Below are 20,458 nucleotides of genomic sequence, written 5' to 3' on the forward strand. Positions count from 1 at the left end.
TTTTCATTTCCCCAAACAATTTATAGAAATCAATGAAAAATGTTATCGAAAAAACACGGCCTGCTCACGTATTCGGAGGGTGTCAGGAGTCACCAGAAAAAAGGAAAGTTGTTTTCATTGATTCTATCATGGTTAAAAATGGAGTTTTAAGTTATAATGGCTTTGCATAGAAAGGTCCTGGAAGTGGGAAAATGGGGGGAAATTAATATCAAATATCTAAATACTGAATGAAGAAATTCAAAAACTGTCCTGGGTGTTCCCAAAAGCCTGATTAGACGATAAAATGACAAAGTTATTTTGAAAGTGGAATATCCCTTTAACTTGACTATACAGGAAAAATATATAATTAAAAAATTAATCTGCTTTAAATAGCATATGAGGGGTCAAATTAGGGTTTTTTCATGATTCTGAATCCATTGCATGTGTATTGCACGAAAAACATTCCTTGTTCTAAGAACGGCCACACAAAACTATGGTTTAGTGATGAAAAGTGACTAATCACTTTTCAGTTTTGTAGGGACACCAACTTTAGCAGCTGATAACACCAATTTGTGACTCAGGAAGGGTCATACCAAAATATAATCTAGAGATATAGAGGGACATCTCGTATGGCCCATGGACTAGTGTGGGCATGACAGCTTTGTTGTGGTAAAGCATAAAATAGGGTCCAAAGCCCTGCCATCTTTCTCCATTGTCATTATACAGTACAGTAGTTGTGGTATGCACACATTTTAAAGGTATGTCTTCCATAGTGCTGTGTTATGGATGACCCATAGGCCATAAGTGGTTGTTTAACCAACTTGTTTTTGACAAAATTGGTCCAAATCTTTAATGTCAAAATATACACTTTGGTTTCATCTAGTCTTCATGAAAACAGAGGATTTAATTTGAGCAACACATTTACAAAATTGATAACTGAAAAACAAAGCTGCATCTATGCAAAGAACACACAATATGTACAGTATTGTTGATCTAAGATATAATTTTAAAATAAACAAAAGCCCTAGGAGGCTATAGTGCGCACTTTAACAAGGCCTAAAATAATTGCTCCTACCAAGTATCTCAAAATATATAATAGGCCTACAATCAAAATTCTCACATCTATTGAGCAGTTGGTGGTTTCATTGAAATATAGAATGGCAGACTGCCTGGAATATACAATAGCACTTTAGTCAAATAAAGTCATCATTCATATTATTGTGCAAAAAATGCAAGAGGATCTAAATTAAATTATGGTGCAGGTAGGCCAAATGATAAACCTGCTCACAGAACTATCCTCAATATGTACAAAGTTACGGTCACATTCTTGCAGTCTCTCACACAAACACCTCAGATTATTCCAGTCTCAATGGAACAGTAACAAAATTATATTCTACAAAAAAGATCAGTGCTCACAGAAAGTGGAAGAAACGGCAAACATAAAACCATTGTATTATATTAAGGCATATAACGATCCATCTAAAAAAAATGAATAGTGCAATACAATTCAAAATGTTCAACTTTCATAGTCTAGGTACATTACGCATGCAGTGGAATATTCAAAACTTTGTTTAATTTAGATTTTTTTTATGGCATACAGCTCATGAATAGGCCCTTCATAAAGTCATCTCAAACTATTACAATATTACACGAAAATACTCAAACAAGGATTTATAATAGAGAAATCAACTTTAAGTCAGAGTTGCTTTAAGTCCAGTGTTAAGTTTCCACAGGGGTGATGATTTGGGGTGCTATGACATCTGCATGCTTCTTTACACAATATTCGATATATTTTTTTTTAGATGGATCTGTAGTACTGACTGTACCTGATAATTTCAACACTTGGAGCATCAGAAGTCACACATTTCTTTTCATTTCTTTCAATACTATTACGTAGACCAAAAGAATAGCTGATCTGGACTGGCATGGCACGTTTGATCCCCACCATTACAATAATTTTGCCAGCAAAAGCCCAGTTAAGGTGCAGAACAGGTTAATCTTAATTATACAACAGGTAGTTCCGACGAAGGAATCCGATTGGTTGAAATAGCTCTCTACCCGTGCGAATAATGAGCATTACCACACAGGTCTCATCAAACAAAGCGCTCCCTCTCCCCACACTATGCTAGCGGCTAGGCTAAGTTCAGGGACATACTGTAGTAGCTTTGTGTTCTACGGGTGTTTTGTTTTTTTGTGTTTTTTTTGTTGTTTGTTTTGTCTGAACTATTTTATTGTATTTTATATGTTTATTTGTATGTCTAAAAAAAGAAAATAAACATATTGTTTAAAAAGAAATGTGGCATTAAAAATAAAAAAAATCTATCGAATATCTTAATTACAATGAAATGAAGTTGACATGTTTTTTTAAGGGCAACAGTTGTATAATGGCAATATTACACTCATGGGTGTGGTTTATAGGATTATTGGAAGTTATTTGCTGCCTACGGGCACGGCAAGCAGGTGTTCCAATAATCACGATAACCCACACCCTCTCGTGTAATATTGCTTAAGAATGGTATGGATTTATATTGAAGACAATTCTTTTCTTCTACACACTAAATGTGTTCAGTAATAACCAAATGTTCTTATTTTATGTTATTAACTGTCAGTCATTTAAAGATGGCAATTTCTGAATTATTGAACCTCAAAGTGCTACCAAAGACAACGTTTTGCCGACGTAGCTTCACTCAGTGATAATGTGACAATGTGATATATTGTATATGGGATGCCATCACTTATGGCAATACTGCTCAAAACAACAGTATCAAATAAAGGGTACAGATTGGGACCAAATAATTATCCTTTGATTCATGGACTTTGAAGTACACGGAAGATATAAACAACTGCCAGCCAATCAATGCTTGCCAACCTTTGCAGCACAGGCAGATGATGGCACCAATATTACTGTGTTGCAAGGTTTGTGGTTTCAAGTCCATCCACAGGGCTTTCCTTCCGCAGGCATGCGTTGTACATTCAAGGGCTGGTCCAGCCGTATCCTTCCATCTGGTTTTGGAACTTCATATTACGTTATAATGGTCCGTCGTCAGTAGAGATACTACACATAGAGCTGACAAAAAAACAAAGAAAGAAAAAAAAAGCAGGATATTTAAAAATAGACATATCTTCATAGATTAAGTTTCACTTTCACACAGGAAGTTTTGCAAGATCCCCTCTGAAACAGGAAACTGACTTTCTGTTTTACACGTTCCAACAGGTTAGTATTAATGGTCATTAGTAGAAAAGGTTATTAGGAAAAAGGAGCCAACAGTACCAAACAAAAAAGGCAGAGTTTTATTTTCCAAATTCTATTTTGTCACATTGTTCCTATTAATCATAATGTAATTTATTCTTACCCAGAGTGCTATAACTCCCCCTCGTCATCTTTTATGGTCACATGATTTCCTGTATAGCCACTAGCAGAGCTGCAAGCCAAAAGTGACTGGTCATCTTTGGCTTTGGTTAAATGCATTATGTGACATTTCATATGATAAGTGGAAAAGCGAGATGCATCAAAACGTTTCAGTTGAAAATATATTTTTGTTGCATGTCACTTTTCGTCAAAACATAAATAAGGCTTTAGTGAGAAGGATTGCTGGAATAGACAAGAGAGTAACACAAAGACCATCATCCCCTTTCAGTCAAAACACCATCCTAACCCACTTAGCAGACACACCAGACCTCTTGGTGGGTTTAACACCAAGTACTGTACAGACCTTTTTGTACATTCTCTGCTTATTGAGTTTGCTTGAAGCCAAATACCCTGGTCTGGTGTTTTATTTTGGATGCCAAATCTACACTAGAAAGGAGCGCATATCTCCGCCAGGCTGGGTTGCCTAGCCAGGGATAAGTAAGGCCGGAGTTGCAAGTGCCAGGAACCAAAGAAGCTGTCGGGGAAATAGCATTTGTATGAAATACGATGTAACTTTGCACATTTGTATCCCCCACTCATTTTGGAAGCACATTACTGGCAAAAAGTATGGAATATCAAAAGCCCCTTTGACACTCGAAGTCATATAATTTTGTTGTATTGTTAGGTGGAGATTAGTGGGGTCTATATGGAGAGTTGAATCATGATCCAACCAGGGAAAAGGTTAATTGGACTGTACAACCTTTAGTTCAAGAGATCCAACTGTGCACAGATAGAGACAGATGGACAGGTGCATAACAACAGACAGAGACAACATCATCTCCCTCCCGGCCTGGTTGGGATAAACAAAAAGCTCCACAAACACACATGCAACATGGAACAGACATGGCCATGCATCAAGATGGTATTGAAAGGGCAAAAGGGCCAGCTGGCAAAAGTTAAGTTTGCTGAATGGACATTCGCTTACCGTTTTTTGTCTTTGAAGCACTTAAGGGCAACCAGTCCAATAATTGCAGCCACACAACACAATACAACTATTTTGACAGGAAACAAAAGGAAACGTCTCAGTCCATTTAAAGTCTACTTCGCTAGAGTGAGACATGCCCATGGGCATAACGACAGAGGGAGCTCCTCCTCCTTTTTTCCCCTAAACGTGGCTCAAACATGGGGATTGCATTGTACTATGTAGACACCAAGATATGGAATGCCCTACGAACAGCCATTAAAGATCTCCACTCCTTATCCACACTTAAAACTAACCTTAAAACATTGCTGACCTCAAAGTACAATTGGACTAAGATTTCAATCCCCTACCAACTTGCAAAACACCACACCCCCTCAAAGAGCTTGACGGAAGGAGGCCTTGGTAGTGGCATCCTCTGACCCCACCCCTCCTGTTTCTGTAAATATATCTTTTGCTGCTACTGGAGCTTTTACCGCTATGCAATTGTGTATTGTGTCTTACTGATGAACTGAGTACGATGGACCACAATGGAAACAAGCCCCTCTGGGCTTTTTGTGTCAAAATGGATGACTTTAACAAAAGGGCATGCCACATTGATGAAAAAAAAGGCATGCCACATTGATGAAAATGTTAAGGTTGTTGTACCACGGCCTCAGAAAACAATCACTCTTTCAATATTCATTCAGTGTCTCAGACATGGTATAGCGCCCCCTGGCGTTGACTCAGAAATATTATAACAATACACTACTCTGGGAAACAATTGTATTGGCTGGTCAAAGATGGCAATGTCAATCGAGGAGTGCCCCTTATATAAAGGTACCTTTTCCGCTGAAATTCACATTTCAGACCTTGAAAAAATGTACTTTTCAAAAATCTGAAGACACCCTAACAACAGTCGTCAACTATTTTGAGCAGCTGTTTGTCGGATTAGAATGTTGTTAATAAAACAATATTGTTTGCAGGTTGTTGTTTTCTTTGGTTAAGTGACTGTGGTATAAGCAACGACAAACATTAACATTAATCATAACGTACATAGTTAATCTTTGGGATATGTTAATGTAATTAATGGTAGATTTCTTCTTTATAATAAACACATTTTCAAGTCAACTGTATATACTGTAGCATCATGTTTTTAAAATCTCTTTACCATCTCTCTCTCTTTACTCTTCAGTACCATCAGGGTTTATACAAATTGACAAATGGATTTCCGTAACTTTTAGATATTTTCAGTACTGAACTTTCCATAAAAAGGTATTCCTGTATACAAGGAAAAGTGATGGAAACTGGGCAAGGGCTGTATTTAAGTGTGATATCTAATGTGCTAAGGAGAGCTACAGTATATTTCAGGATTTCACAGCTTCAGGTGGCTTAGATTTGCTATTAATCGATTGTCGCCATCATCTCCTGCGTAGTAACTTCCTTTTTCCTACCAATACATCAATGTGGTTGGCACATGATTAATGTGGCATCGGTGGAACATACCGTATCAGGAATTATTTTGACAATAACCAATTTTTAAGTTATTATCGCATGGGGTTAGAATTCTGCAATTAACTAAAAATGAATGACATTAAAATATTTCTATTAAGTTCCATTATTTTCCCGGCCTAATAAAAAAAACTCCCAAGATTTTTCATGACCATATAGACCCTGTAATGTGAATGTGAACTTACCCACTACAATAATCCACACTGTTTTTGATGGTGGTGGTGTTGGATCCACGCCATTACCTACAATTAACAACAGGACAGAAAAGTATTGTTTTGCAAATTGCTGTGGAAATGGAGGTACTTATTGATAACAGCTTTTGTCAAAACAATTAATCAATACACAATTATACACACAGTAGTCTATGCATAGACTGTATATACAGATACAGTGTGTGTGTGTGTGTGTGTGTGTGTGTGTGTATAGGCCTATATATAAACTGCTCAAAGAAATGAAGGGAACAGAAGGTTCCCTTCAATTTTTTGAACTTTCTTTGAGCAGTACTACAGTATACTATACTCAAATAACACACAGACATACTTGTTTTGGTAGGAGAAGGACCTGCACCATCATCTAAAGCAAAAGAACAGCAAAACTAATTCAAAGCCCAAGAAATAGTTCTGTCTCAACAAACAAGAGAGCATTCCACTCACACAGTGTCAATGTTGGATTATGCTTTGATCAATGAAGCAATGAAATAATAATGTCAAGTAAAGTAAATACAGCACTGTCTTAATTTAACTCATTCATTGCCTTTTCAAAATGTCCGCCAAGTTCCTCACTGCCATTCCATGTAATTTTTAGTGCACAGATCAATTTTGAGTGCACGGATCGTGCACGCCCATGCCTAGATCATGCACCATATGTGTGCACGCTGTTCACAGCTTTCAAACAAAAGAATCCGCTTGGAAATCCGTTCAGGCATTCATGAGATAGAAGCCATTGTTTTCTTCAAATGTAAACAAACATGGCTGCCATTTTGAAAGATGTGGTTGGTAATGGGGTATGGTATGGGGGTTAAACATGCAATTTCGCGATTGCGATCATGCCTAAAACATTTTTTGAAACTCGGGAGGGGGCAGCAAATGAGTTAATACAACAGAAATGTGAATCCCCAAATCATAGCCAGATTCAAGCAATGTCAACACATACTACAGCTGGGGTGTCAAAATAATTGAAATTACCCCCCCAAAGAAAATAAGAAACAAAAATGAATCCCATGGGCCAGACGTTGTTGGTGATTTGACACCCCTGTTCAACGTTTTACAAGATGTAATGACAATATGGACTACCTTGCAGGTGTTTTGTAGTAGTACGAGGGGTTGTAGTAGTTGGGGTTGTCGTGGATGTGGTAGTAACATCTATAAAAAGTTATAAAGCTTTTTAGGCCAGGAATTCCCTTTTAACAAAAAGATTTAGTAGCATGGCTTTATGACATTACTTGACTAAAAAACCAAAAGGTTAAAGTTATACCATGTAACTTTTTTTATAAAACAAATCTTAAAATTGTCCTAACTGTTAAATCGCTAAAGTTTTAGAACACCCACTCTGTTATTTTCAGCTTCTAAAGCCTTCTCTTTATATGTTTTCTATGAGTTGTGAGGGGGGGAGAATTTCCCGGCAAAATGATGTCATCTCCCACATGATACACTACCGGCCAATCACAGTGCCGATCATACACCACCGGCCAATCACAGCGAGTCTTGCTGTCTCTAAAGGAAGTAGCTTCCCTCAGCAACTGTGTTTACATTGGTGAAGGAATATTGCTTGCTACTCCCTCAATCCTGGTCTAAAAATGATGGGAGACGGCTCTACGGAATCGTATCGGCGAGGCGGAGGTGCTCGCGACGGCCGCGGTGGTCCGCGGACCACTGGAACGGGGGTCCGCGGCGACTCCGGCTGAAAAAAGCAATACCGCTACTGACCACTAGTTGAGCAGCTTCCACAGTACAGCTTTAAAAGCCACAACCAAGGTTTGCCGTTACAGGGATAGTGCAATCAGAAGATTACCTAATTATTAATTTGACGTTTGGTCTCAAAGATGCATCAGCAGCACACGCATAAGAATTCCCAATTAAGCTTCATTCGTCAGCTTCATTATTCATGCCAGCCAGAGCTTATACAGAAGGCAATCAATGACTTCACTTTCTCTTTTAGTTGACTAAAAAATCTCCTGCAAGGTCTGTGATTCACTCTCCCTTGACACCTTCTGTTCAGCAGGTGTTTTTTTACCTGCTGCCCCCATGTATGCACAACAGCAGTTGGCCAAGATGAGTAGCTACCATACATGGATAACTAGAAGTGAATATTTGAATGATCTCCCCTCACAAAAAAAACATGACCTTGCAGGAGATTTTGAAAACCCTTTACAGAATGTTAGATATAATGGAAATATGGACTACCTTTTTTCTTTGTAGTGGTAGGAGTGGCGGTGGTAGTTGGAAGCGCTATAAAAGGCGGGCAGGAATCTGTGTCAATCAATTACATCTCCAAAACAGATACAGTATGTGTTGAGTTGCGCAAAAAAGCTGATGTTTTACAATAGAGCTGTCAGTTTGCCTCTAAAATCCCATTCGAATTTCATTCATTCATTTTTACAATTTTTCGAAAATAGTCGAATAGTTGATTTAATATATAAAATGTAGTTTTTTTTTTGTTGTTTTTTTTAAATATGTATATATATTTTTTTATAAAATGTATAGTTGTAAAATAATAAGCACATTATGTGCGCAAATTCAGATGCTATAACAGGCAGGGAAAAAAAGCTAAGCTACAAGCCCTAACTACATTGCATCGACGGGCTGTGGGCTTGTAGATCAGCTGGAGGCGTGGCTAGCAGCTATATTGCTTGTTTAGACAGCATGCTGCACGTGTCTGTCCAGCGCGTGCCAGAGAGCAGTGCGGAGAGAGAGAGGACAGAGGAGCAGAGCAGAGCGTAAAAGCCAGCTCCTCTAGTTACTGACGGACAAATATTACATTAGTCTTTGGCTGTCTGCTGTTGTAATAAGTTTCTTAAATGTTACTTTCAAGTGAAGCTGGGAAACAGCAGGAGAAATAGCCAAGTAGCTAACGCTAACCAGCTAATACAATGAAGAAAGGAGAGGAGAGCAGGGCTCCGCACAGCAGCGATGCAAACGGTGGTGTCGGGTGTCTCACACACAGTGCTGTGGCATAAGTTTCTCTGTGTCCAGTCCACTGCAGTGCATGCCACGTACACACGTAATTGTTGATCATTTGTGACTTGATGAAAGCATTTATTTTCGCAATGGGAGGTCAGGAAAAACGTTTGTTTACTTTTTTTATATATAAACTTTTTTTTTCTTTTTTTTTTTTTTACATTTCGAATAGTAATTGAAGTATTCGACTTTCATCCATTTCTTTAATATTCGAATTATAGTCGAAAAACTAATTTCATTCTGACAGGCCTATTTTACAACCATGTTTGACTAAAAGCCATCAGAAAAATGTCTGTTTAACACAGACTGAACACAACTGGAGTAGAAGGATAACCAGGAATAATCAAATCAAAGAATTACCTGATGTCGCTGGACACAGAGTGATGAAAAACAACAACTACCCTCAACTGGAGTATTTAACAACAACTGAGTACACAATTATACTCAATTATAAAAGCAACTTCAACTTTCAATTTTCATTTCCCCATAGATACGGTAATTCAGAATTAGTTTTCAGCAACCTCGGACTGAAAAAAAGAAAAATGTAAATGAAAGTCCAACATCAAGTCATGGCCATTACTTAAAGCGGAACCATGTAACTATATAGCATACTATGTCTCCCAAATGTATAACGCTCAATTTGTAAGCAATAGCAAACACCCTTCCACAACTTTATAGACTCAGCGGGTCCCTGTAGGGGCTTTACTGTATTACTACAGTATGTATAGGGGAGACAATGAGGCTGTAGCGGGCAATTGAGCTCTAGGGTAGCACAGATAGGAGCGTCAAACACTTAAAGGATTCTCTATTCATTCATCGTTTCACCTGGGGACCGCCTGCCCCTTATACTGCGTCACACACAAGGACTGCCTGATGTGGTTTCTCGTTTGGACACTGGGCACATTGGAGTTAAAGTTATACTATGCAACTTTTTCAATTAAACAAATCTTAAATTTGATCTAACTATTAAATCGCTAAAGTTTTAGAACACCCACTCCGTGAATTTCAGCCCCTAAAGCCTTCTGTAAATACGTTTTCTATGATTCTGGCCGGGGACCGGATTTCGCAGCAAAATTACGTCATCATACACTACCGGCCAATCACAGCGTGGATTATAAACTGCCGGCCAATCACAGCGCATCTTGCTGACTTCTCAGGAAGTCCAGAATGCCTGGACGCACGGAAACCAGGGACCCCTCTAAAGATACATCTCGGATAGAATAAATTCATGAAGGGGACCGCCCCTTCCTCTCACAAGAGAAGAAGTCAAACACAACAAAGAACTTCCAGTCAAAGCGATGACTGGCCAATCACAGTGTGTCCTCGTCACACTGAAACTTACCTTTACATGTTGGAGGTGCAAGCCACTGCCCATCAGTTTGACAGTCCAACGACCTCGGTCCAACGAGTGTGAAACTCTTGTTATCACATGTGTATGTCACAACAAAGCCATAATCATAATCTTCTCGCACTGGACTGTATTTGCCGTTTAAAATGTCATCTGGCTTTCCACATTTAACCACTGTAGAATAAAAGAGAATATGCAACTTTTTCAATTAAACAAATCTTAAATTTGATCTAACTATTAAATTGCTAAAGTTTTAGAACAGCCACTCTGTGAATTTCAGCCCCTAAAGCCTTCTGTAAATATGTTTTCTATGATTCTGGCCGGGGACCGGATTTCGCGGCAAAATTACGTCATCATACACTACCGGCCAATCACAGCGTGGATTATAAACTGCGGGCCAATCACAGCGCATCTTGCCTCAACATAACACCACATACTCGGGTGAAGGAGTCCGTTTCTCCAGAATGCCTGGACGCACGGGAACCAGGGACCCCTCTAAAGATACATCTCGGATAGAATAAATTCATGAAGGGGACCGCCCCTTCCTCCCACAAGAGAAGAAGTCACACCCAACACTTCCAATCAAAGCGATGACAGGCCAATCACAGTGTGTCCTCGTCGGGTGTCTAACTAAGTTTCTCTTGACTTTAGGACCTTTTACAAACTATCAAAAACAATGAAAAAATAGTCAACAGTGGAATCCATAAGCAGCAAGAGCGATCTCTTCTTGTGTCCCCGACTCAGAGTCGCGTCCCCACGAAGGGACGAAGGTTAGCATTTCACCAGGTTAGCTTTCAACAGCGTCGGCAGGTTAGCATTTAACCTGCGTCCTCCCGTGGGGACGGGAGGGCGCGTGGGGGACGGAGCGTCGGCAGGTTAGCATTTCACCAGTGTTAGTTTTACTCAGGTTAGGGTTAGGTGGTACCTACTCATGTGCCGTCCTCCCGCGAGTCGCATCCCCACCGTCCCACGAGGGGACGAAGGTTAGCATTTCACCAGGTTACTAGGTGCTGCCTGCCGGCGCTCTGTCCCCCCGTGGGGACGCCAGAAGAGCTCGCTCTCCCTCTCCATAATAGCCATTGACAATGGTAAGATGACTGACTGTCTAATGTATATATTCTTTGGCAAAAAGGTGGATTTTACACAAAAAGGTGGGGTTCTGAGAATCTTCCAAGAGGCTTTCAACAACCTATAACAGTCTTTGTTACCATGAGCAGCAAAAGTACTATTTTCTTTATTTTATTTTAGACATCACAAACCTTGTCAATGAGGAAATATATTTTCCCTGGCATAGCGTTAAAGAGACCTCGCTAAAGCAACAGACCAGAGCTACATTAGACATACCTTTGCATGTTGGAATTGGAGGTGACCAACTCCCACTAATTTCACATGTCACCGAGGGTGAGCCCTCCATCTGAAATCCAGCATCGCACTTGTATGTCACATGAGACTTATATCCATAAGGGGGTGGACCCCCCTGAACCCGACTGAGATGTTCGACATCAGGCGCTGGACATTCGACCACTGTGAGAACAAAGAAAAACAATTTTAAGAATGGCAAAAAAGGGACACATTGAGAGTAATAGCTAATGAAATTAGAAGGCTTTAAAAAATATTAATTATAATTACATATAATAATTGTTTGAGAAAGGGTTGGAAATATTGAAACTAATTACATATAATAATTGTTTGAGAAAGGGTTGGAAATATTGAAACAAATGTTTGAGGAATGGTTGAAAACAACACTGAAACTTACCTTTACATGTTGGAGGTGCAAGCCACTGCCCATCAGTTTGACAGTCTAACGACCTCGCTCCAACGAGTGTGAAACTCTTATCACATGTGTATGTCACAACAAAGCCATAATCATAATCTTCTCGCACTGGACTGTATTTGCCGTTTAAAGTGTCATCTGGCTTTCCACATTTAACCACTGTAGAATAAAAAAAGAATACATCAGAATGTAGAAACTCAGACATAATCTAACGTTATGGTCTTATCCAAGTGTATTTCAATTACCAACCTTCACATCTTCCAAATCTGCCCATCCAGTTCCCATCAGCTCCACAACTTCGTTGTTTAGCGCCGCCTACCAAATTGTGACTGGGGGAAAACAGGGCGAAGACATTAAGCGTCTGTAATGCACTTTGTAAACTCACTGAGTGTTAATTTAACTCTGGAAATGTATAAATGAACACCGAGTTTATTTGTACATTCCAGCAGGATTTGGACAAAATGAGCTTGCAATTCTACAGTGTTCAACTTGGGACAATTTATTTCCAACTACCCCTAGGTTACTTATTATACTGCCTTACAATACCACTTTGCATAGTTCCTGCACTTAGGCAAAATGATAAAAATGTCTTTAAAGGGGAAACCGCCCCCCCCCCCCCCCCCCCATTTTCAATATTGAACATGTCATTAATATACCTTAGAAGAGTTGTGTGGAAAATAAAACAAAGTTCCCCCCCTTCTGTGTTACCTAGAACTGGAGGATTGATTTTGGGGTTTGTATTGCAAAGTACACCGTGACCGGTGTACACATTGTGCAAGTCCATAGAGCAAAATGTACATTAAATATACCCCAAATTGTCAAACATGAACATCTGAAATGTCATTGATCAAGATTATGAAACACGATTGATGGAAGCATCAAGTCATCACTAACCCAGCATTGCAGACGATCACAGCCATGTCACCAAACTGACTACCATCAGGAAAATCTATTCTTCCGTTATCTGGTTCCGGAATTGAGCCACAAGTTCTCCCTGAAAAAACAAACAATAATAATAGCAAATCTTAGTAGGAGAAATCCATTAAGAATGGCATTGAAAAATATTTTATAGAATATGGTTGCAAGTGTCATTGGGTGATAAGCTGTGATTAAGTGTCCTTATACATTTCAGAGTTCTCACACATGTCTGGGTCTCAAACCAAGATAATAGAGGTCATTTTCTCAGTTTGTAGATCAGGTGTCCTTGGGATGATTACTTCTGTTTTTACTACCAATAGCATGTTTAAGAATATAAAGTATAAATATTTACTGTCGCATTGCAGTGTCACAATAGCAGGATCCCAGGTTCCAGCGGTGCATCTTTGTCTCCGACTGCCCCCCACTTGTGAATAGCCAGCCTCACACTCCCAGCCAGCGGTAGCTCCATCTGGAAATGTATCTTTGACGATGTCGGCACTAACCAAAACTGTGTTTGCAGGTCCATTTCGGGGTCGGGGACAGTCTTCTTGAGCTATGAAAAAGAAAAAGATACGTGTTGAGTTGAAGAGGAAATGCGTCAAGTTTCATGTGTTGTCCGACCTGGGATTCACTAGTCTAGTCTCATGCTAGGTTGAGCAAAATTCTACAGCTCTGGGGTTGCACAACTTGCACAATACTGCTCAGGCCAGCACAATATATAAAAAATGTATCGTCGTCACAAAATCAACAAGCATTGTAACAATCCAGTTATAAAGCATGTTTTTGTTTGGATTAGAAGAAAATGTTTTAAGGGGAACAGTGAGAAACTGTAGACAGTAGTGCTAGGTTGGTGGTAGATATAGGCTATTCATTGTCAATAGCAGCTGCACAGGTGCAATGTTTTCAGCAAAACCATATACAGTGATCCAGTTCTTTCTTTTTTTTTTTTTATTCATTTTCTGGGTTCAATGTTAGCAGCAAAAACCTAAGTCAGAAAGACATTAAAAATGTATACAATATTTGTGTACTTATTGGTCATCATCTCAATATTCAACAATAGCTTTTTTATTATTCTTATTACCAATATGATATGAAAACAGCATGTTGTTAAGTTTTACTGTCAAGAATTCCTGCTTAAACAATGGCTATATTGTGCGTATGTGTTCTGGCACTTTGGCAAAGGCAGGATACTATACTACTCCTATAGCAACCACCATACGTACGACGGCATATACAAAATAAAAAAGCATAAACAGATCATTTACAGCAGTGGCTCCCAAACTTTTTAGCTCATGACCCAAAAGAGAAATTAGATGTTTGCCCGGAACCCAAACAGCAGATCTACAAGCTCACAACGTGTCGCTTTGCGCAGCGTTGTGAGCTTGTAGATCTGCTAATTTCACTACTTCTTAATTATTAGTTTTTTATTTATGTAATTTCTTAGATTTGTTTATTTGTTTGTTTTAAAATGCATACCATTCTAAAGAATAATATATATATATATATATATATATATATATATATATATCACACTGTATAAAATGGGATTTTCACCCATGTAAATTGCTCAGTGACCCACAATAGGACCCACTGTTTGAACAGCAGTGATTAACAGTAGCCTACTACTTACCATGAACAGCAAGGACTGTTGCTAGCAAGTACAAGACGCCCACAGAGACCATGACGTCTGGATGGGGTGTAGCAGCAGTAGGCTAGATTGCTCTGCAGGAAGCTGTTGATTTCCTGGCAATGACAATGAACATCAACAGACTCTGAGTTTACTTGACTTGATTTTGCATTAACAGTTAATACACGTTGCCCGACTTGTAATAAACAGTGTTGGGTAACGCGCGTTAGTAATATAACGCATATTACTAATATATTACCGAAATGCGGTAATGACTAACATAACGCCCTACTAAAAAAAACATCGGTAATATAATGCAGTAATGATAACTTATTTACAGCATTACTTTCCGCGTTACCAACCAGGGTCCCGTCGTCCCGTTTTAAGCCAATATGGTACGTTTTTTTGTCGTGGGAGGTTTACCTCCTGTGCTTTCAGCCTTCCTCTCAAGCTCTGTGGCTGCGCGCTGCTGCTGCCCCGCACAGAACGGCACATATACGCAGGGACGTGCAGAGAATGTTAGAGAGGCAGGGGGCTGACATGTTAGAGAGGCAGGGGCTGAGGCAGGGCTCAAGCCTCCTTTGATGTCTATGTGTGTACATGCCTGTCGGGTGGATTGGAGTGCCTGGAAACCATTTGCGCACAGCGAGTCAGCGCACCCAGGTGTTTAGAATGATTATTAGCCTAGTAAGCTAAAGCTACTAAATTCCACAACATTTCAACAACTGAAGGGAAAATGCTAAAATGTATGCATTACTGAGAACTATCAAATGCCTGGTTTATATCTCCCACCCATGAACTGTGGCGCTGTGTTGGTGGATGTTTTCTCCGACGCACAGGCTGTCAGATAAAACATGCCCAAAACAAGAGCTCATGCAGACCTTGTTCTGTGGACTTAGGCATAGAGGTTTGTGTCTTGTCAAACTTGTCATGTCATTATAGGCCACATTTAAGAAGGTATAGGTCTATTGTGTTTCATATGAAAAAACAGACAATAAAATATAAAATAAAATAATAAAATATATAAAATATATAAAATATAATGATAAAATATAATTATTTGTTCAATTTGAGCGTTTATTTATTTTTTTACCAAAAAGTAATAAGTAAAGTAATATTAATATATTACTCCTACTCGGGGGGTAATATGTAACGAAATGTATTACTTTAAAATCAAGGTAATATGTAATCAGTATATATTACTAAAAAAAGTAACGCTACCCAACACTGGTAATAAACCATAACAAATTACCACTTGCAAGGTCACCATAGCTGCTAGACCATACATGGGCAACTGGCGGCCCGGGGGCCACATGCCACCTTCATTTAATGCGGCCCACAGGTTAATATCAGAATACTGATATATTATTGATTTCAGCTGTTACAATTCCAAACATGCACACATGATCCGTACTTCAGTCGATAATAATTCTTTTGGTCATATTATGACCAAAATAATTATTGATTTTATATTATTCCTATTTCCTAGTAGCTATTTTTGCTACTTTTGTGTGACAAAGAATGACGGCATATGGCATTCATTTACGAAAAAAAGTTAAAATACAAGATAATGTGGCCCTCTGGAGTGAGTGGGTGTGTAAATGTATGTAGTGGCCCTCTCTCCATCAAAGTTGCCCACCCCTGTGCTAGACGATTCTGAATTGATACAGTGTCAAGTTGAACAAAAGAAGTGGTGGAAAGTAATTTACTTAAGTACCGTTTTGCCTGGAGTATTTCCAATTATCAGTACTTTTACTTCTACTCCACTACATCTCAGAGAGAATCAGACAAAATGTTGTATATTAATTAACCATAACATTTTTTTTAATACTAGCCATTTAGTTACTTTGTAGATTTTGATTATTATTATTATTACAAAACATACATTAACCACTAAGGTAGGGTTAGTGATTTAACCTAATGTAGGTGACAGGGGCCTTCTTCCAATCATGATAAAGTGGGGGCAGGCCTTGGTGAGCTTAAAGGGATACTTCACTTTCAATAAAACTTTTGGTCATTTTATCGTCTAATCAGGCTTTTATGAACACCCTTAAACGGTTTTTAAGTTGCTTTATTCAATATTTAGATATTTGATGTAAATGTTATCAGGCCTTCCTCCTCCATTATTTTTTCTGGTGACTCATAATACCCTCCTGTCCTAATATGTGAGCAGGCCGTGTTTTACTTTTTTCATTTATTTTTAATAATTCATTTTCGTATTTAATTTTTTTCCATTTTCCCAAAAGATATTAAAAATAAATGAAAAAAGTTCTCGAAAAAACACGGCCTGCTCACGTATTAGGAGGGTATTATGAGTCACCAGAAAAAATAATGGGTGTTTTTAATTAATCTATCATAGTTAAATTGGAGTTTGAAGTTACAATGAGTGTGTATGGGGAGCGGAGGAAACCTTGTCGCCCAAAAGTTTTAGTGGAGCAACAAACTGCTTTTTCTCCTCACAGGGGATAAGGCTGAAGTCCAAATATGGACCAAACACTCTATAGTTGTGACCATACGTCACCATAGGTCGCAGTTTAGTAGCCTATGAGAAGCGGCACATCATGTCTCCGTCCAACCGTTTATGCTTTTTGAAGCGGTGAAAGCCGCTTCCAAGGAATGGCTTTGTGTGTCCCGTACCTGTCCCGTGCATCCCTGCGCTGTGATTGGTTAGTTTTGTCTGTCCCGTACATGTCTCATGCATGCAGAATTGAGGATTGGTCAAGCTTCACATGACAATTTGGCCCTCCAGACAAAATCATTCATTCATTCAGAATCCATAAAAATATAGAACTAAAGCATAGAAAGTATAGATCTAGAACACAGATTTCATAGCTCTAGAACACATAGAATAAAAACCGCTTCACTTCGAAACGAGGTTTGATTTTTTACTTTGCCGCTCTGATCACTGTGATGTCAGGGGAACCACACTAACAGAATCCCTATACGCCCATATATGGATCCCTGATGTCATCAATATTATGCCCATATCTAACAGGACTTCATGGGAATGCCCATATATGGAGGCCACATCGTCCACATACCACACAGAATCCATATATGACCAAGACACATGGCCAAGAAAGCCCATTTCTGTGTGGCTGGTTCTACAGACAGGGATCTCCGTATATGGGCATAAAAGGGATTGTATGTATGTCAGATGTCATAGGACTTTCACATAACGAATACTGAGTAAGCATGTTTGGGCTCTCACAGCATATGGGTACCAGGGGTCTCCATATATGGGTAACTGGTCCGATATACATCACTGGCCAGATGACCAAGACATGGCGTGACCGTCGCCCTTATAGGCCTGGGGCCAATTCTGATATCTTCACAAATTGGTACCACCCAAGGTGACCGTAACATTTTTAGATTTTTGACTTCCTACATGTCTCTAGTTTACATTTTGGTATGATAACCCTTTCTGAGACCCAGCTTAATTGATGTTATCACCCGCTAGAGTCGGTCTCCCATCGACTTTCTATACAGGAGGAAAATACCCTGAAAACTTTTTTTTTCTGGGTATTTAAGTAGGATGTGAGGGGTCTAACTAGGGGTTTGTCATGATGCTGAATCCATTGCAAGCATTTGTTTTGCACGAAAAACATTCCGTGGGCTAGAAATGGCCTCAGAAAACAATACACGTATATGGGTGAGTATTCATGTTAGTTGGAGGCCTTAGGGTTTTTTTTCTCGTGCTAATCAGTCTAAAAGTGCAAAATTTTGCACAGATGTAGCTCAGGGCATGCTCTAATGATTTAGCTAGGGTGCCCGAGTCGGCGACCTTCGGGGTCACCACAGCACCCACAAAACTCTGAAAAGTGATGACTCATCACTTTTCATCACTAAAGTCTATGGGAGCCCAACTTGATTTGGCCGCTGTGGCGACCCCGAATGTCGCAGACTCGGGCGCCCTAGCTAAATCATTAGAGCATGCCATGAGCTACATCTGTGCAAAATCTTGCACTTTTAGACTGATTAGCACGAGAAAAAAAACCCTAAGGCCTCCGACTAACATGAATACTCACCCATACGTGTATTGTTTTCTGAGGCCATTTCTAGCCCACTGAATGTTTTTGTGCAAAACAAATGCCTGCAATGGATTCAGCATCATGACAAACCCCTAGTTAGACCCCTCACATCCCACTTAAATACCCAGAAAAAAAACTTTTCTGGGTATTTTCCTCCTGTATAGAAAGTCGATGGGAGACCGACTCTAGCGGCTGATAACATCAATTAAGCTGGGTCTCAGAAAGGGTTATCATACCAAAATGTAAACTAGACATGTAGGAAGTCAAAAATGTAAAAAATGTACGGTCACCTTGGGTGGTACCAATTTGTGAAGATATCAGAATTGGCCCCAGGCCTATTAGGCGTCTTACTGGTAACTAGTAGACTACTACAAGAACATAGACCCATTTTGTTATTATTTGAATTAAATGAAATCACTTACACTAATGTAATCCCTATATACATTTCAGCCATTTGAAAATAGCCAATCTACAAGCTCGCTCGGATAATGGATGAGTAGCCTACTTTTACTTTTGGTATATTTAAGTATATTTTGATGCCAATGCTTTTACTCAAGTAAATTTAGAATTCCGGACTTTTAGGCCTATGCCTATACTTACTAGTATTTCCACATTGCAGTATTGATACTTTTACTCAAGTAAAACATTTGAGTACTTTTCCCACCACTGAACAAAAGACGCGATTCGACCGATGTGGTGCCAGAGCCGCCAGCAAGGCCCTGGCTGGCATGAGTGCCTTTGTTGTTATTTTGTTAAAGCCAAACAGACAGCTACCACCCCGCCGCCCATGTTTATTAAATAGCGTGGCGACTCGAGTCTCAGCTAACGCTCAGTTTATCTCGTTTTAAGCGAACGCGGCCCGCTGATAGCTTGTAGATAACCACCACCGGGGACAAGCTATAACGTTAGGCTCGAGATAAGGATACTTACTGTGATCCAGAGGGCTGTGTCTGTGTCGCGGTGTTGTCGCCAAATGAGCTCGGTATGAATGGTTCGGGTAGGCTGGGCAAGGTAAGGTAAGGTTGTGTACAGTAGGTCAGTAGGTTTGTTCTGCACTCTGCCAGGCAGTTAGCTTAGCTGCCACTCATAATATATGGGTGCGTTCGGAAACCCGCACCGGGTGTGTGCTCAGTGTAGTGAGTGCAGTGGGCGTGGCGTTGGAGAGTGCGTTCAGTGTAGCCTCGCGTAGCCAGGCTTACTCATCTCCGAAGAGATATGTGTTCAGTGTGGCTTAACCTCGCCTACCAGGCTTTAAGTGTGGCTTATTTACGAACGACCAGTTAAGAGTCAGCTGTGTGCTTTTTCACTCTGAACTCTGAAGGTAAACTTCCTTAAAAGCAGCAGTTGCTAACGTAACGTTGATATTGAAAGGAGATGTAATTCATAATATTGGCATACCTGCTGTTAGTTTACATGTTGATGCGTGTGAAACTATCAAGCCCAAACGACCAATAAAGCTGTAAATGCTGCATTTGCGGTCATTTCCTCCATTGTTCACAGCTGAGAAGCGCTCGAGACACGGCGATGAAAACCAACCAATCAACACCACACTGACGTGCCACACCGCCTAACCCCATCTTCTGAGTAGGGAGGGTGACACACCAGTGCGCCGCGCACTGGATTTCCGAACGACAACGCACCAAGTGCACCGAATAAACGAACGACAACATGGCACACCAGTGCGTTGAGTGCGCATTTCCGAACGCGCCCAGTGGTGACTGGTGAGTCTTTTCCGGGTCCAAGAGGTGCGGCCTTAAAGGCACAGGCACACACACACACACACACA

General features: G+C 39.8%; 1 protein-coding gene across 10 annotated transcripts; it reads right to left on the reverse strand.

Annotated features, from left to right (window-relative positions):
• Positions 1 to 815: 815 nt before the first annotated feature.
• LOC308292098 (membrane cofactor protein-like) lies at positions 816 to 20,198 on the reverse strand. 10 transcript variants are annotated; one of them, XM_080734330.1, is made up of 15 exons: positions 19,603 to 20,194; positions 14,645 to 14,757; positions 13,367 to 13,567; positions 12,991 to 13,090; positions 12,346 to 12,425; positions 12,079 to 12,255; positions 11,667 to 11,846; positions 10,317 to 10,496; positions 8,201 to 8,245; positions 7,091 to 7,159; positions 6,339 to 6,371; positions 5,984 to 6,040; positions 4,314 to 4,380; positions 3,333 to 3,401; positions 816 to 3,046 (listed from the first exon to the last, which is right to left on the reverse strand). In XM_080734330.1, the coding sequence occupies exons 2-14, from the start codon at positions 14,694 to 14,696 to the stop codon at positions 3,341 to 3,343; spliced, it is 1,302 nt and encodes a 433-aa protein (XP_080590456.1). In that variant the 5' UTR covers positions 14,697 to 14,757; positions 19,603 to 20,194; the 3' UTR covers positions 816 to 3,046; positions 3,333 to 3,340. The 10 variants fall into 10 exon arrangements, with proteins under 10 accessions (XP_080590456.1, XP_080590464.1, XP_080590459.1 ...); XM_080734338.1 differs by lacking the exon at positions 10,317 to 10,496 and having other exon boundaries at positions 19,603 to 20,196; XM_080734333.1 differs by lacking the exon at positions 8,201 to 8,245.
• Positions 20,199 to 20,458: the final 260 nt, after the last annotated feature.

Source organism: Nannobrachium achirus (assembly GCF_963921795.1).
Source record: "Nannobrachium achirus genome assembly, chromosome: 9".
NCBI classification, from domain to species: domain Eukaryota; kingdom Metazoa; phylum Chordata; class Actinopteri; order Myctophiformes; family Myctophidae; genus Nannobrachium; species Nannobrachium achirus.

What these genes read in the sequence shown, in the direction of transcription:
- LOC308292098 (XM_080734330.1), bottom strand. Translation starts at nt 14,696, where the DNA reads ATGGTCTCTGTGGGCGTCTTGTACTTGCTAGCAACAGTCCTTGCTGTT. An exon ending in TGCACCTCCAACATGTAAAG is followed by an intron (nt 11,847 to 12,078) that starts GTAAGTTTCAGT and finishes TTGTTCTCACAG; the next exon opens with TGGTCGAATGTCCAGCGCCT. An exon ending in TCCAATTCCAACATGCAAAG is followed by an intron (nt 10,497 to 11,666) that starts GTATGTCTAATG and finishes TTTATTCTACAG; the next exon opens with TGGTTAAATGTGGAAAGCCA.